At 39.6% G+C, this 16,734-nt stretch overlaps 1 protein-coding gene across 2 annotated transcripts in view; it reads left to right on the forward strand.

The window, feature by feature from the left end:
* The window catches only part of ABHD3 (abhydrolase domain containing 3, phospholipase), a 38,061-nt gene that overhangs the window by 10,737 nt on the left and 10,590 nt on the right, over window positions 1–16,734 (forward strand). For both annotated transcript variants that reach the window (XM_024757861.1, XM_024757862.1), the window contains exons 4-5: window positions 3,922–3,967; window positions 16,192–16,304. In XM_024757861.1, the coding sequence (XP_024613629.1) occupies window positions 3,922–3,967; window positions 16,192–16,304 (159 nt within the window). The remainder of the gene's footprint in view (window positions 1–3,921; window positions 3,968–16,191; window positions 16,305–16,734) is intronic.

Raw genomic sequence — 16,734 nt, forward strand, 5'->3', positions numbered from 1 at the left:
GTTTTTGTTTATCAGGCAGACAATTTGGGTAAACTCAAATTCAAACTCTGTCCCCTCTGTAGTAGACAGCAGCTGAAATCTCTGTTCAGTTTCTCATCCTTAATTGGACTGCTTAGAGGCTACATCACAGAAGGCTTGGCCAGACTTTGTGCCCATTTTTTAAATCCAGAATTTAGGACTCTGCCTCTATATCTCTCTCTTTTCTGAGATCTCCCCCTTTCTCTAACTTTTATAGTTGCATCAAACTCTGTTTTCTGGTTTTCAAGCCCATGAGATTGAACATTTCTACCTGACCTTTATCCATTACTGAGTAATACCAGCTGGTGCCTCCCCTCAGACAAAAAGCTGTGAAAAGAAACTCACCCAATGCCATTTTTTTCTTCCAAGTGTCAACTCCCATTTAGTTTCTGCCTGCTTTGGTTGTTCTCCATCGCCTTTATAATTTAGCAAGCACTTCTTTTTTATTCTATAGAAGGGTTGGCCCAGTAGGAGCTACCATGACATTTCTGGAAGCAGAACTTCCTTGTCATCTTTTCTTAACCTGTCATTCTGAACCCTATGCCTATTTTGATGCTAACCTATTTTTCCATCTTTATTTTCTATTGTTATCCTACTATGTAGTCATGTTTCAGCTAAAATGATGTATTTTCTCATCCCTCAGAAACATTTATACATTCCTACCTTATATCTTTGCTCGCATTGCTCCCTTCAGCCCATATCATATCTCACATTTTCCTTCTGCTGAAATCTTTACCATTTTCTGAGTCTCAGCATAAGATCTATCTGCCTTTTTCATGAACCTTTCCTAATGAATTTTGCCAATCCTAACCTCATAAGGCTTTATTATCTATACGACTCGTTGGACATTGAATCACATACTGCCTTGTGATATCACTTTTGTTGTGGTCACTCATCTGAAAGTATAATGCATTTATTTTCAAACTAATTAGATTATACTCTTCTTGAGGCCAGGAACCTTGTATTTTTATTTTCTTTTTCTCCTACAAGCACTAACTCAATCTTTAATTCAGTAACTAATCTGTTTAATAAATTTTTGAATGAATGAGTCATTCCAATATTAATATTCATGTAAAAGGCCTAGAAGACAATCTGGCACATAGTAAACACTAATAAGTATTATCTGTTGTTATTATCTAAAATCAGCATAGTGATCTCTGAATGTTCCCCTCACTCCATCCTTTGCTGATTATTATTTCTATTCATAGACTCAAAGACTTGTGGAATCTTAGAACTGGAAAATTTTTAAAGTTGTATGATAAAATCCCTTTATTCTGGTAGATCACTGGGCTTGAGCAGACTCAAAGTTATCTGTCCCATTTCACTGTAACAGTGGTTCTCAAACAAGTGGTTCTCAACAGCCCTACTACAAAGAAGTATTTGATCCAAAATGTCTATAGTGCCCAAGGTTGAGAAATCCTGTGCTGTGGGTAGCTCTCTGCCTCTTATTTAACCTTCATTAAGTGAAAATCATCTGCTTTCCTAATTAATGTGTTCTGTTGTCATAAAGATTTCTCAATATCAGATTTTTATTTAGTATTTCTTCTCTTTATTTATATTTTCCCTGTTTTGAGAGGAAAATTTAAATAGTTAAAATATGTAGGAAAAATAAATTTTGCAGAACAATTTCCCTCCTAGACATACCCTTTAAAATTGTTTGGGAGAAACTGTAAAACTTATTTGGAGAGAGCTGTTATAAAGTTAAGAGGGGCTTATCAAATGTCTTAGGAATAGTAGGTGTTTCACAGCCTGCTCTTTTCATTTTACTGAAGTATCAAGTGTCCCCTGATGACGGTCAGGGCAGAAAAGGGGTTAAACGAAAGCAGCTAATTGCTTGTCGCCAACTGGAGTGGGAGAAAGGGACCAAAGGGCAGCCGTCATTCTGCCTCCCTCCATAGCTGCTCTCTGCTTTATCCTCCCTTATTTCTCTGCCTCATTCCCAAGGCTAGAGGTATATACAGTGATGACAGTTACTGATTGAACATTGTCAGAAACAAAGACCTATGGAGACTTCAGCACAGTTTCTCCTCTAGCAAGAGATAGCAGAGCTGTGTTCTACTTTTGCCTAAAGGAAAGTTACAAACATCCCAGTCTGTAATTTGGAAGAAAATCCCAGATGTATAGGCTGCTTTTTCCTGAGTTTGCAGATCATCGTTTTCTTTCCCCTCACTAATTCTGTTCCCTTCTCTCAGGGGCAGTCACATGATGGTATCTTGCCCCAGAAGCCATTTTTATCCTTATGTAGTGTTTGCACTTTGAAAGTGGTTCTTTTCTGAATGACGGGAAGCTTCGAGGTTCAAGGTCACAACTAACTTTAGCCCTGATTCCTGTTACTTAGGAGCTTATGCAAGTAAATACAAGTGGCTGTGTCTTGCCATTCTTTTTAGCAAGAAAAGATTAAAGACTAACTGACCCTACCTAACTTTTCTGCATGTTTTTATAGTATATTTAAAATCTTTCTCTGACTAGTCAATAAAATGTAATATTTCTAGCCTTTTCTCAAATCAGATTTCTGAGATATTAGAACATTTTTCTTCTTTTTTTTAAATAGATTTAATTAATTAATTATTATTATTATTTTTTTGGCTGCGTTGGGTCTTTGTTGCTGTGTGCGGGCTTTCTCTAGTTGCGGCGAGTGGGGGCTACTCTTCGTTGTGGTGCGAGGGCTTTTCATTGCGGTGGCTTCTCTTGTTGTGGAGCACGGGCTCTAGGTGCGCGGGGTTCAGTAGTTGTGGCATGCGGGCTTCAGTAGTTGTGGCTTGCGGGCTTAGTTGCTCCACGGCATATGGGATCTTCCCGGACCAGGGCTCGAACCTGTGTCCTCTACATTGGCAGGTGGATTCTTAACCACTGCGCCACCATGGAAGCCCTGTCACATATATTCTTAATTACAGGCTTTTTGTATTTATTTCTTCTGTGTTAAATACATCATGAAAATAAAGATAATAAATGCTTTAAATACAAAAAGGGGAGGGGTTAAATTAGAACCTTAAATGGTCTTGATTGATTAGCTAAGTAGATAGACAAAACAAAATGAATTTTAATTGACATGAATATAGATTCACTAAATCAAAGAGAACCCATGCAGACACAAGTCAGGATTTTGCTTGAGGATGGCAAAAATACATATCTGGGATTATGGTTGCCGGAAAGTTTTGTCAGTGCAGAATGACTATGTAAAGGTTAGCCTTGTGCTGCAACTACCATTGCTACTAATTAGCTAACTGTCGTTGTGTACTTACTGTGAGCCAGCACTGCTCTAAAGCCCTTTACATATGACCATTGACCTAGGAGAGGCAAACAGCATTATAGGACACAACAGCTAGTCTTTCCTCCCCTAGGTCAGCTGAACACCAAGCAGTAGCATAGTGGGGGCCCAACCTTCCAACCCAGATGCCATGCTCCTTGCAGCTCTACCTGTAGTGATGTTTTCACCGCAGGGAAAATTCCAGTGTCTGTGTTTGCCGAGCCTTGAGGGAACAAGAGCTGTTTCTCAGGAGAGGAATAGATGCTTATTAATGTTGCAAATAGAATAGGTAGAGGACATATTTTTTTTAATTTGAGGCAAAAACATTTAAGTTTGACTTGTATTCAGAATTGTTTTAATAATACTTATTGGAGGCCTACACATATACATAGGAAGTAATTGTAAAAATTCTGCTTTTGGTAGGAAAATTTAACATCACTTTGATACACAGTTTTCTGGTTTGAACCTACATGCTGAATTTAGAGAACTAGAAATGTATTTTAGTGCATTTGATGAAATTATCAAGCATCCTCATTTCTTTGGAACAGATTTTTAAGAACCTTTCATGCTCTAAAACAGTGCCAATAAGATGATTTTTATATTATATTGTAAGAATCATGTGTAAAAATAACAAAAATTACTTTCCTGGTTTTTAGATGTGTGGTTTTTAACAACAGAGGAGTGGCAGGGGAGAATCTCTTGGTAAGTAAATTTAAATTAATCACAACAGCTTAATTTTTAAAAGAATCATTTCCAGTTTTATAACAAAAACATATTCCTTTTTATTTAAGATAGCTTATTATGTAAACAGTACAAGTTCATTGTGGAAATATATGGATAAGAAAAGAAAGGAAACCCATAATTATATGACCAGGGGAATCCCCTTAGTCTATGTTCATCCAGATCTTATATTTAAATTTTAAAATGTAATATATTTCTATTTTTTAAATTAAGGCTTTATTTTATAACTTAACTTTTATACTTACCATATTTTAGCATCAATAAATATTTATCTACATCATTTTTAATGCAAAACATATTTTCTTTAAAAATTAACTGGTACAAAAAAATTAACCACTACAATAATACATTTTTAATTAAGAAATTTACTGTCGTCATGAAATGGACTGACTGCATGTTATATGCCTATTTGCCTGCCACAGTTTACATGGAGGAAATATTATTTTAAATCAGCTTTTTTTCCCTCTAACCCCTAAAGTTTTTGCTAGGATAGAAGTCCTTCCATCTCTTGGAAAATCATCACTCTATCTGATGTTAACCTGTGAGTTGGAATGAGAAATATTACACCCACTGAAATTTTCTTGAAACTTTTCAACTGTTAGTCCCTCACCACTTTCACAGGTCAAAGGCAATTCTATCAGAATAGAAAGAAACTTTTTTTCTGGGTCATTGATAGAGAATGATATTAAGACTATAAATAATTAAGTCATGATGGTAATAAAAATTTACAATCATGTCACTGTGTCAGTACATTATGAGAATTTGGGGAAAAAAAAAAGAAAAGAGCTCTTGCACTTTCCTTTATAGTAAGTTAAGTCCTGGAGAGGATCAAGAGCAACATGATTTCAAAAGCTAAAGTTATAAAGTGTTTACGGTCTCACTCAAGCGCCTCGTGAAGGTGAAGGTTCACATTTCCTTACTTAGTCCGGCCCTTTAGGAATCTTGTAGACAGGTGGTAGGTATTCTAAAGGGAAAGATTTGAACTTGTCACTCTGGCTCTGGACTAAGCAAACTGTTTTTGTGCAGCTCTTGTCTGCTGTGTGTCCTTCTAGGTGCTTCCAGGACACAAAGATGGGGAAGACATGATCTGAGGCTCTCAAGAAAATAACATGCTGCAAAGTAAAATCCATTCGGTTCCATAAAGTGAGAGATAACGATCTGTTCATTCAGCAAAGCTGTGTTGTATGCCTACTAAATCAGGCACTGTACAAGGCGATAGAGTGAGGAGTGCACACATTATTACACACAACTGAACCCTTACTTAGGAGCTTTAACTTAAGTTTCAGGAGATGGTCAGATACATAAAAATATACACAATACAGTGTGACCACAGGAAGATTTATTAAGGCTACAGAGCATAGAGGGAAGGAGTAACTAACTGCCCCAGGGAAGGCGGCAGAATATCGCAGTGGACGTGAATTTGAATTGGATCTTGAAGGCTATGGTATTGAACCAGCAGAGGGGATAGAGGAGCTTTCTCAGCATGAAAAGCAAGGTATTAAAGAGCGTAGTAGCAAGTACTTATTTGTGGAGGGATAAAAATGATGATCATTTTATCTAATGTTTATTGAGTCCGTAGAATATATCATTATGTCTTTTTGTACTCGATGTTCAGCAATAGAAACAACCCGGTGATTTAGGTAAGTGTAGCCACCATCATCCCCATTTTCCAGATGAAGAAAATGAGGGACAAATAGGTTAAGAACTTGCTCTCACTGAGAAATTCAGAGCCAGGATTCAGACCCAGGTAGGCTGACTATGTGCTTATGTTCTTGACCATTATACTGTGCTCCCTCTCATTACTCAGGAAGTGATAGGAATTCTCCCAGAAGGGTAGGGCCAGATTTTGAAGAGTCATGTGTAGAATTCCAAGGAACCTAGTATTGAACCATTGACTTTTTTTTTTTAAGTTCGGTTTTATTGAGGTATAATTGACATATAAAATACCTTGGTCATGGTCATGTTTTAGAAGGAGAACCATGGCAGAAAAGTGATGGAGGGGAAGGAGGCTGGAGGCTGGGAAATCTGTTAGAAGGCAGTTATTAAAGACCTATCCAGAGTGTGAACGCAGAGGTGGGGGGGAGGAAGGGGAGAGAACAAAAATGAGGGGTATTCATGGGGCAGAAAGAATAGTATGGTGGGAAGTGAAGAGACGGGAGTCAAGGTTGGCATGTCTAGTTTTGCTGACTTGTAAAAGGCTAATACGGTGAAAGGTAATATTTGCTGAAATAGGAAATTTAGGAGAATTTACAAGCTTTTGGTGTCATCAAAATAACAAATTCAGTTTTAGATATTGAGGGTGCTTTTAGGTCATCCAGGTGGAAATTTTTCATAAACAGTTGGATGTACTAGACCGGACCTCAGAAGAGACATACAGGCTGGAGAAAGGAATGGATTATTGGTACGCAGTGGAACCAGGAGGTCAGGAGTGGGTGAGATCGCTTAGGAACCATTGGTAGAGCAAAGGATAGACTCTTAGAACACAACAAATAGGAAGGAGGAGAGAAAAAGAGGAGGAGGAAGCGTGAAAAACTTTCCACCCTGAGCATTTAAAGTTAATTGGAAATTTACTTTGAAAGAATGCAGCAACCCAGTAACTTTTACCCATAAACTTGCATAGATTTTTAAAAAATCTCCAAGAATACTTTTGGGAGATTTTACAAAGGGATGGTAATTAGATAAAAAAATTTTTTTTAACTTTTAAAGAGTTCACTGAGTTCTAAGTGAGAGGATAAGAGTAGCTTGATCTCTGGCATCTTACACAGTGCATCGGGTTGAATTCTGATGAACTGGTACCTCCAGCAAATATCTGTATCATAAAGGCTAATGCCATCTAACTTAAGGAAAAATAAGGATAGCAAATGACTAAAACATAATTATATCCTTTTAGAATAACTGTTTTTGAAAAGAAATTAAAGGGAGTAAATGAATTATAATTTACTATATACTTCTTGTAACCTAACGGATCACAAAAATGAGATGCCAATATTGATTATTAGAGCTAGGTTTGATATTTAGATCCCTTGATAGTCCTTCTTCTTTCTGCCTTAGAGCTATAAACAGTTACTGTTTCAGACTAGAGTAACTCTATGAGTATTTATACCTTACCTTGTTCCAGAAAGGATTTAATGTAGCTCAGACCCAGAGTAAGTAAGACCTTAGGGTAGGCATAAAAAAGGACAAAAGATGAATCAGCAAAGATCAAACAGGAAGGAACCGATTCTAACTGAAATTAACCCAAAAGAGCTAGTAAAGGTTAAATGGAATTTAGGGTAAGCAGTTCTCCTAGGAGTGGAAGAAATGCAAAAGTAAAAGATTAGCTGAAATATGTTGGTGATATACTTAGAATTTATAGGGATTACTATGGCTCCTGCAGAGCAGAATAAGAAAGTAGAAAATTTCCACCACCACATTGTCCTTATTTCCAATTAGTCATTGCAGGATTGAGAGAAAGCCAGAAGCCTTGCTCGCTAGGAAATGAGAAGCCTGCATGTTGCCCTTTCTGGGATTCTGAGCTGTAGAAGACAGAGAGTCCTAGTCTCAGTAGACTGATCCTCAGATACTCCTGCAGGGTTCTTGGAGCCCTCGAAGTAGACGGTGCTTTTATTTTTTTTTTAATATTAATTTGGTTGCACTGGGTCTTAGTTGTGGCAGGCGGGCTCCTTAGTTGTGGCACATGGGCTCCCTAGTTGTGGCTCACCGTCTCCTTAGTTGTGGCATGCGAACTCTTAGTTGCAGCATGCATGTGGGATCTAGTTTCCTGACCAGGGATCAAACCTAGTCCCCCTGCATTGGGTGTGTGGAGTCTTAACCACTGAGCCACCAGGGAAGTCCCAATGGTACCTTTTCTTGCTCTCTGCAGATTGGTTTTCAAGACCAGGAATCCAGGAATCCAAGTTATCCACAAACTCCCTAATATTAATGATTACTTTGTGAACTGTCATGTTTCCAGCTTAGTTTAGGAATGATAATCTACAAAGAACTCAGCCAAACCTGAGTTTGTTGAACGCTACACAAGGGTCCCTCTCCTTTTGTTTATAGGATCATGCAGACTTCTATGTCCCTAAACCCAACCAGAAAACTCTCCTAGCCACTTTGAAAAATACTCTGGCAGTTTCTCAAAAACTTAACATTGAGTTGCCGTATGATGCAGCAATTCCACTCCTAGGTATATACCCGACAAATGAAAATATATGTTCATACAATAACTTGTACACACTTACTTGTAGCATCATTATTCATAATAACCAAAAGATGGAAGGAATCAGGATGTCCATTAATGGACAAATGGATAAATAAAATGTAGTACAGCCATGCCATGGAATGTTTTTCAGCATTTTAAATGGAATAAAGTACTGACACATGCTACAATACGGATGAACTTTGAGAACATTATGCTAAGTGAAAGAGACCAGACAAAAGCTCACATATTGTGTAATTTCATTTGTACGAAATATTCTGAATAGGCAAATCTGTAGAGATGGGAAGAAAGATTAGTTGTTGCCTCGGGCGGAGGGAGGTGGGGTGACTGACTGCTAATGGTGGAAGGTTTCTTTTGGGGGTGATGAAAATGTTCTAAAATTGTGATAGTTGTACAACTCTGAATATACTAAAACACACACACACACACACACACACACACACACACACACACACACACTGAATTGTATATCTTAAATGGGTGAATTGTATGCTATGTGAATCATGTCTCATAAAGCTGTTAAAAAGAAAAGCCTCCATCAGGTACTTTCCCGTTCAAGTTAGAGCTGGTGAGGGGTCGGGGTGGGGGGACAACAGTGGAGCAGAAGCCAGAAAATACTTTAAAGCGGTGCTGCTCCAAATGCGGTTTGTCAGCCAACTTTCACTTCTCAAACTATCTGACACAATCCCTGACAGTATGAGGGGCTGCGAGAGAACGTAAGCCGACTTCGGCTCTGAGCACGCTGCTGAGGTGAGCGGATTATTTTTTTTCTCACAGAAACACTCTCTTGGTGAGAGAAGCAGCGTGCTGATTTATATTCTGATGCCAGCCCCTTATCTCACCCTGGACTGGCACTTTAAGTAGCTCTGCTTCAGGGATCCTCTAATCCTGAAAACCTCATTTAGTAGATGAGGACACCGCTGGAGAAGTGGGGTGACAGGCTTGACGTCATAAAGCTGATTAGTGGTCTTAGGACATGAACTTAGACTGTCCAATGTCTTTACGTTGCAGCTCTGGCTTTAAGTCAAGTCAGGCGGAAAAGAGGGTAGAGATAAAGAGGGTTTTCAAAGAGAGGGACCTTGCCTCAATCTCCAATGCCTCGGGTGGTTATTTAAGGACTCAGATCTTGAGAAATCTGCTCTTGTTTCCTACTGAGCTTTTCCACCTCGGAAGCTAATGGGGTAGGAGGGATGTAGGGCTCTTTCCCCTCCTGGGCCCTGTTTTCTGAAGGGGGCATTCACAAGGGATTAAGGACTGTAATGGTCTGAGGGAGGAGGGGCATATAGCGCATGGCCAGCCAAAGCACAGTTCAGTTGTCAGACTTTGACCTTCAGGCACTGCCTTTCCCACACTCAGTATCTTCTTACTGAACCCCACTGTGTCCCACCCAAGTCTGCCCTTTCCTGAATGCTCCCCCAGATAACCTCTCCCTCCTCCCTCTACCCATCAGAACAACCCAGGAAGGTTGTAAGCCAGATGTGGATATGAATTCATTGAATCGTACAGAATTTTCTTCTAACACTGATAAGTCCAGTTCAGTAATATCAACTGCTGTAAGTGGTGGGTATGCAAAAGATTGTGCAATTCTCTATATTTAAACAATTTTTAAATAAAAAGAATGTTTAAGTAAATAAAGAATTTTAGGAATAGTATATTTTTTAGGAATAACAATGATAATTTTAGGAATAGCAACAGTGTAATAGCTAGCTACCATTCATCGAAGGCTTCAGCTGTGCCAGGTGTTCCTTTATGCCATGAGATGTTTAGCAATACTTCTCTGTGCACTGCAGGGAATCCCCATAGAACTAGACTTCCCTCTTCCCAAGTGACTCTAGGTAGGTTTTGTCATTCTTGTCAGTGCAGCCTCCTCCTCTCTTGGCTCAGGTCTCACCCTGTTTCTTTATTCTCTTCAAGCGGTTGGTTCTCAGCCCTGACTGCACAGTAAAAGCCTCTGGGAAGCTTTGAAAAAGTACTGATCCCTGGATGCCATCCCCCAAAGATTCTGATTCATTTGGCCTGGGCTGGAGTCCAGGTGCCTGTGTTTGTCCTAAAACTCCCTGGTGAGTCTAGTCTGCAGGCAGGGCTGAGGTGGTGGGTAGTCCCAGGCTTCCTAGGACCCTGGCCTGAGAACTCCTGCCTGCCTGGCTGACAGGCTCTAAGCCACTAACAGACTGTGCTCATTTATCAGTGTCGCTTTGTAGCATGACTGCATAAGCATGCGCCATGGCTATCCAGAACGTTAGCAGGAACACGGCATATAGGCTATCTTGGCCCCAGCATTGGCCAGGATATTTCTTGGGGCCCTTTGTTTTGTGGTTGGTTACTTTAAATAATTAACAAATTCTCAGGCAGATTTGGATACCTGGTCATTTTATATGCCTATCAATGTAGGCGAAATGATTATTCATTAAAGTGCTGGTTTTATTTACGTATGCACATACATTTGTTTTCTCTGACTCTTTGTTTAACAAACTCAGTTTCCAAAAATAAGATCAATTTTTCTAAGAATGATTTGGGTAGCTCATTAGGTACTGGACTGGGAGTGGGTGGAATGAAAGCAAAACAATACAACAACAAAAACACACTGTAGAGAGCGGTTGAAAAGCATAATTCGCCCTATTATAAAAGTATTATTCCTTTTGGGGTAGCCTACATTCACACAAGAATCACAGAGTTCATGTAAGCAGCATCTTATCAAATATTTGAGTACAGATCGTTAAATACTAGAGAGAAGACTGTAAAATGAAATATTGTAAGCTCTTGATGTTTATCAAGACATTACAATAAAGTAAATGTGAAATTTAAGTGATTTTTAAAAAGACATTTGTGTGCCTTTTTCAGTTTTATTTTTTTCTGGACAGAAAACTGAAATCTTTTTACGAGCTGGCCTTCTTCAGTATTGGATGTGTGGCCGGTATTGAGAGAAGGGTCCTGGGTTATGGCTTTTTCTGCAGATTAGCAAATTAATCTGCTCCCAGAATAGCTAGGGAAAGTCAGGCTACCTGATTAACAGGGTGAATTTTAATTTGTTTCTATACCCTCCCAAAAAATTTTTAACGAAATTTGCATTTTAAAACAAATGACTTCTAAATCAGGACAAGAAAATTCTCTTTCAGAATAAGGAGAAACCGGTTTGTCTACGTTTTGGAAGTTGATTAAGGATAAATTAGATGTAGTTCATAGATAAATATAAAATATATGCTTTATTCTTTTCTCACTTATTATGTATAATTAGAATTAATTTTACTTCATCATTCTCTTCCATGCTTTTTAAAAAGTAACCTCTAAAAAGCCATTTAACAAATTACTATTGTTTCTCTCTGATTGCAGTTGCAGTTGAACAGTTTGAACAATCTTGGTTTGTAATTATTGTCAAATTATTCTAACATAAAATATTGGGTTGGTCAAAAAGTTCGTTCGGGCTTGTCTGTTACATCTTATGGAAAAAGAAGAATGAACTTTTTGGCCAACCCATTATTTATGCCCAAACGTCTGCTGAAGGTTACCTATCCTTTAGATTTTCTGCATTTTTCAAGAATACCTTTCCCGTCCTTTTCTCACTCTAAAAGGAGCTTTCATCACCCAGCTGAATCCTGCCAGGTCTTCCTTCCTCCCTTTAGGGATTAGATGCGGCTTACTTTACCTCTGTTCTGGAAGTATGAAATAAGAGGATAGTTGCTGGTGGTATTAGCAGCCCTAGCAACTGAGAATTAACTAACATTATTTTTAATCTAAAAAGATGCTATAGGGGCTTCCCTGGTGGCGCAGTGGTTAAGAATCCGCCTGCCAATGCAGGGGACGTGGGTTCAATCCCTGGTCCAGGAAGATCCCACATGCCACAGAGCAACTAAGCCCGTGCACCACAACTACTGAGCCCGAGCACCACAACTACTGAACCCCACGCGCCTAGAGCCCGTGCTCCGCAACGAGAGGAGCCACCGCAATGAGAAGCCCGCACACCACAATGAAGAGTAGCCCCCGTTCACCGCAACTAGAGAAATCCCGTGCGCAGCTACGAAGACCCCAATGCAGCCAATAAAATGAAATGAAATGAAATAAAAAGATGCTATAAAGTTATGTCTTCAAACCTGAGGAAAATTTCTGCCAGGCCTACCAATTCAATGTATTACCCCCATAAGTGTCTTTGCTGTGTATCCTAGGTGAATTCTTTCTTTAATGGGACTCAAGTCCTATGAAGAAAGAAGGCATATGATGTTCCCTGTTGGAGCCCATCAAGTAGCAAGAGGTTGTGTGGTATAACCATGTAGGTTTGCATATCAGAAGTTACTAATCAGGTCATCTCACTTTCAATCCTGTGTGTTTCCATTCAATTCAACAAGTATTTATTGACTGTGTAGAGGTGAGCAAGATAGTAATAGAGAGAGCCTCACATATAGATAGTAAGGGCAGGGAGCAGGCTGGCCAGGACAAGTAGGGGTAGAATTGGGAAAGGCTGTGAGTTCCTGGAGAACAGGGGCCAAGTCTGACCTTTTGTCTGACATTTATTCAATTTTTTCAAGGCATGATTTCAGCAGGCAGAGTTGACTGTGAAGGCCGCTTGGCAGATGAAGTTTACACAGGTCGCAAGGATATTAAGAGACTTAGCAGGCAAGAGAACAGCAGTGTCCCATGGACCAGAATCCATACATATGGAGGACTAGTAAAACGCAGAGCTGGAAAGGTTACTTGGCATATTGTGAAGGGCCTTAGCAGAGGACTTTGGATTTAATTCAGTCAACAATGGAAAGCTAATGAAGAATTTTAATCAGAAACACTGTCATGATTAGAGCTGGAAGTGTTCTTCAGGAAGATTAATCTCACGTTGAATGGGATGTATGATTATGGATGGTGATTAGGAAAGGCTGGCAGTTAACTAGTTCAGAGGTTATCACCTGGTAGTCCAGGTGAGAGGTACAAAGGCCTGGGAGCAAAGACAGCTGGCGCCACCCCCTTTCCACAGCTTTTTCCCTTTGGTGCTTACCATTCCCATCTTGCCTACCTGATGGCTTCCCACTGCAAGCACCCCCATCTCTTTGACTGGGGGCCTTCTCTAGCCATGGAAGCCTGCTGAGCCTCTGCTCAGGGCCGACCAGAGTGCCAGGGAGTTAACATCCTCCAGGAGCTGCCTTCAACCAGTGGCTGAAGCGAACTGGTGGGCAAAAAACCCAGCTCCCTTGCCACTTGGTTGGGATAATTTTGAGCCTTTTTCTATAGTCTCCCAAAATGCCCCAAGGGGATTGAGTCCCAGTGGTCCACAGCCACAAACAGCTGGGTAACATTCTTTACTGGCTTCCTACTCTTTCTGACTCACACTCACTCACCACTCCCCTACTCCCCATTCCCCCTATCACCTTCTAAATGAACCGTTTGCACTCACATCCTTGTCCCTGGGGCCTTCTGAGAGAATCTAACGAACCAGGGCCTTTACTAGAGTGGAAAAAAGGGCTCGCCTGTGTTTCCTGAAAAGATTCTGGGGAGGAAGAAGCTACAAGTCTTGGAAGTTTATTGGCTATGGGTTAAGGGAGAGGAAGAAGGCAGTGTCACCTACAGTTTTAACTAAGAAAATGTAGATGTCATTTATAGAAAAATGGGAAGTTAGGAGAAGCATTAGGAGTTTTCATGAAGAGATAAAAGAGTTTACTTTGGGACATTTTGAGTTTGAAGTACTGACAGAACATTACTTCTAGAACTTGGGAATTTGCATCTGGAGCCCAGGAAGAAGGAAGAGACTGGAGACTCAGGTTTAGTCGCTGCTTAGAGGTGGTTGATGAAGCTGTGAAGGTAGACCAGACCTCCAGGAATTGGGTATTGACCAGAGAATGAGCAGATGCAGGCCTACGACAAAACTTATGGAAATGAATTCTCATATTTGGGGTTGTGGGGAGAATGACAGGAAATGGAAAGCCAGCAGCAGGATGAGAACAGGACGAAGCCATCACGGAAGCTAAGGGAGCGGCCGGCAGGCGGCAGATCGTGCCGGAGAGGCTCTAGATGCGCTGAGTTTCAGAGTTCTGGCAGCTTTGATCCACACCGGCATTATCAGTTCCCAACTTAATGTAATCCACTGGGAGAAAAACATTTAGGGAAAAATAAGCTCCTGTGTCTGAGCGTACCAGATATTGATTTGCTTACTAAATATCTCATGGAACCCTAGTGCTTTACAAGAAGTAGTTTACTTGTTACAAACATAAACTCCAAGCTCTGCTACTCTGTGACCTTTGGCAAATTACTCAACCTTGCCGAACCTCAGTTTCCCCACTTGTAAATAAGGAACGAGGTGCTATTTCTGGTCCTTCCTGGAACTAAAATTCTCTGATCCTAATAATTTTCCATAGGCCATTTTTCTCATACCCTAACTGTGTGTATGTACATACATGTACACACATACTTCACTTAAAGCCTGCATAACAAGAGTATGTGTTGGTGATTGTTTATAAATAATACAGAAATTTAAAAACTATGCAGTGTGAATAAACTCACGTGTAGTAAAAATGCCAAGTAGGGATGATCTTTTTCACCGGAATTCTTGTGACAAATTCTGCAGTCACTATGAATGAGACTGGTAGTAGATATTATTCTGTTTAGATTTTACATTGAATTTGTGCCCCTCAAATGCATTTAATCACAAAGTATTTTTGGAAGTATCTCAGCTTCGTCACTTACTAGCTGTTCAGGAGTTTACAGGAGTTGCTTAACCTCTCTAAACTCAGTTTTCTATTAAAAACTCAGTTTCCTAAATATAATAATAGGACCTTCCTCAGGGTTTTGTGGACACAAATTTAATCATTCAGTAAATGTTAGCCATTGTAAGTACCATCAGGTTAACATTTGTCTTTTGGTGAGCTTTATATTTGCAGATCTCAGAAAGATGGTAGTAGGCAATAGGAGTATTTTAGCCTTGAGTTTAGGTGGAGGCGTCAGTGAAAATTGTAATTTTCTCAGACTACTCATTAGTAATTGAATGGTGGGTGGCACATAACCTTTCAATCATAGTTTACTGGAATATTACAATCAGGGTGGTACACATAACTTGTTTCGGTATTTTTACTAGGGTAATAAAAGGGTTATCAGATTTCTCTCTGTTATTACATTTCTGGTTATTTTATCTCACATATACTTTATTCATATATACACTCTGACATACATTGTACAGACAGGATTGCCCTCTGCTCCCAGATCTCAAATAAAGCATCTGTGAAGCTTTTCTGCTAGAAACAGAGCCCTTATTAATGAAATTCACATGAAAACCATTTGTTTTAATGCATTATGTATTGAGACATAATCAGCTTTACATATTTTAACATTTTAAGTGTCTGTTTTCAGTGTAGCACAGCTGGGGTTATATGGAAATATTATTGAAAAAGAAAATATTTAATTAATAAAGCACACTGGATGTTGCTTTATCTAGAGTGAAGGCAGTGCCAGAAAATCACACTCCTTCATTGGTAGACAGCACTCAAGATAGAGAAAACAGCTCCCCAGTAAGAAAGGAGTCACAATTTAAATTTTTTGTGGTATTGTTGGAAAGCCTTTTCTGGTTGCTTGATTGTGTTTTTTAATAAGAATTACTTTGGCTTTGGCTTTGTCAGGCATAAGTTGTTGTTTTTTTCCTATAAAAAGGTGTGATTCTCCACTTTTTCTGCCTAAATTGACTCTGTTCTTGTTTAGTTAGAGACACATTTGAGTAGAGTACTGCATATCTGTTTAATTTGAGGTATTTGTATTGGTCTTGCCCCATTTTCGTCCAGGGTTTCTTGCATGATCAGAGTCTTTTGTTAGTGCCATCTCAAATAACACTGACCCTAAATGGCATATATGTGTACTGCAAGACAGGAAAATGATAAATTATTATGACTCATAGTATGTGCAAACAAAGGTCATTTTCTCGTATTTATGACTTCTTGCTCTTTTTTACAAGTCTGCATTATACAAATGATGAACCTCCTGATTATAATTTTTGTGCTTTACCTGTCATTGCTTGCAGACGCCAAGGACTTACTGTTGTGCGAACACTGAAGACTTGGAGACGGTCATTCAGCATGTTCACAGTCTGTACCCTTCTGCTCCATTCCTGGCAGCAGGAGTTTCAATGGGAGGGTAAGGTTTTTCCTTTCCAAAATGTCCAAAAGGGAAGTGGTGCTAGCGACTGCCTCTTTCAGACGACTGTAAGCTGCATGGGCATTTAAATGTTTAATTATTTTTATCATATTTCTCCACATGTGGCTGAATGGATGAAGGAATTAATTCAGGTAAATTTTAATATTTTCCTTGACTACTGGTCTCTGTGGTGAGAAGTATACAAGTACCTCCTCGGGGTGCTTAGGGTTTTGTGAGCCCGAAGGCTTGTCCGAACCCCATGGAGTTGATTTCTATCACTGGGTGGTAGCCACGTTGACCTTCAGATTCCCTGATGTATTCCCAGCCATCACTGCCACCATGTTCTCCAGGACCATTCAGGAAGCTGAACTTGTACCATGACTTTCATCACTCCAGTTGTAGAAATAATTATTATTGCTCTCTCCAACTG

The sequence above is a fragment of the Neophocaena asiaeorientalis genome, unplaced genomic scaffold (assembly GCF_003031525.2).
Source record: "Neophocaena asiaeorientalis asiaeorientalis breed wild unplaced genomic scaffold, Neophocaena_asiaeorientalis_V1.1 scaffold142, whole genome shotgun sequence".
In the NCBI taxonomy this organism is placed as follows: Eukaryota; Metazoa; Chordata; class Mammalia; order Artiodactyla; family Phocoenidae; genus Neophocaena; species Neophocaena asiaeorientalis.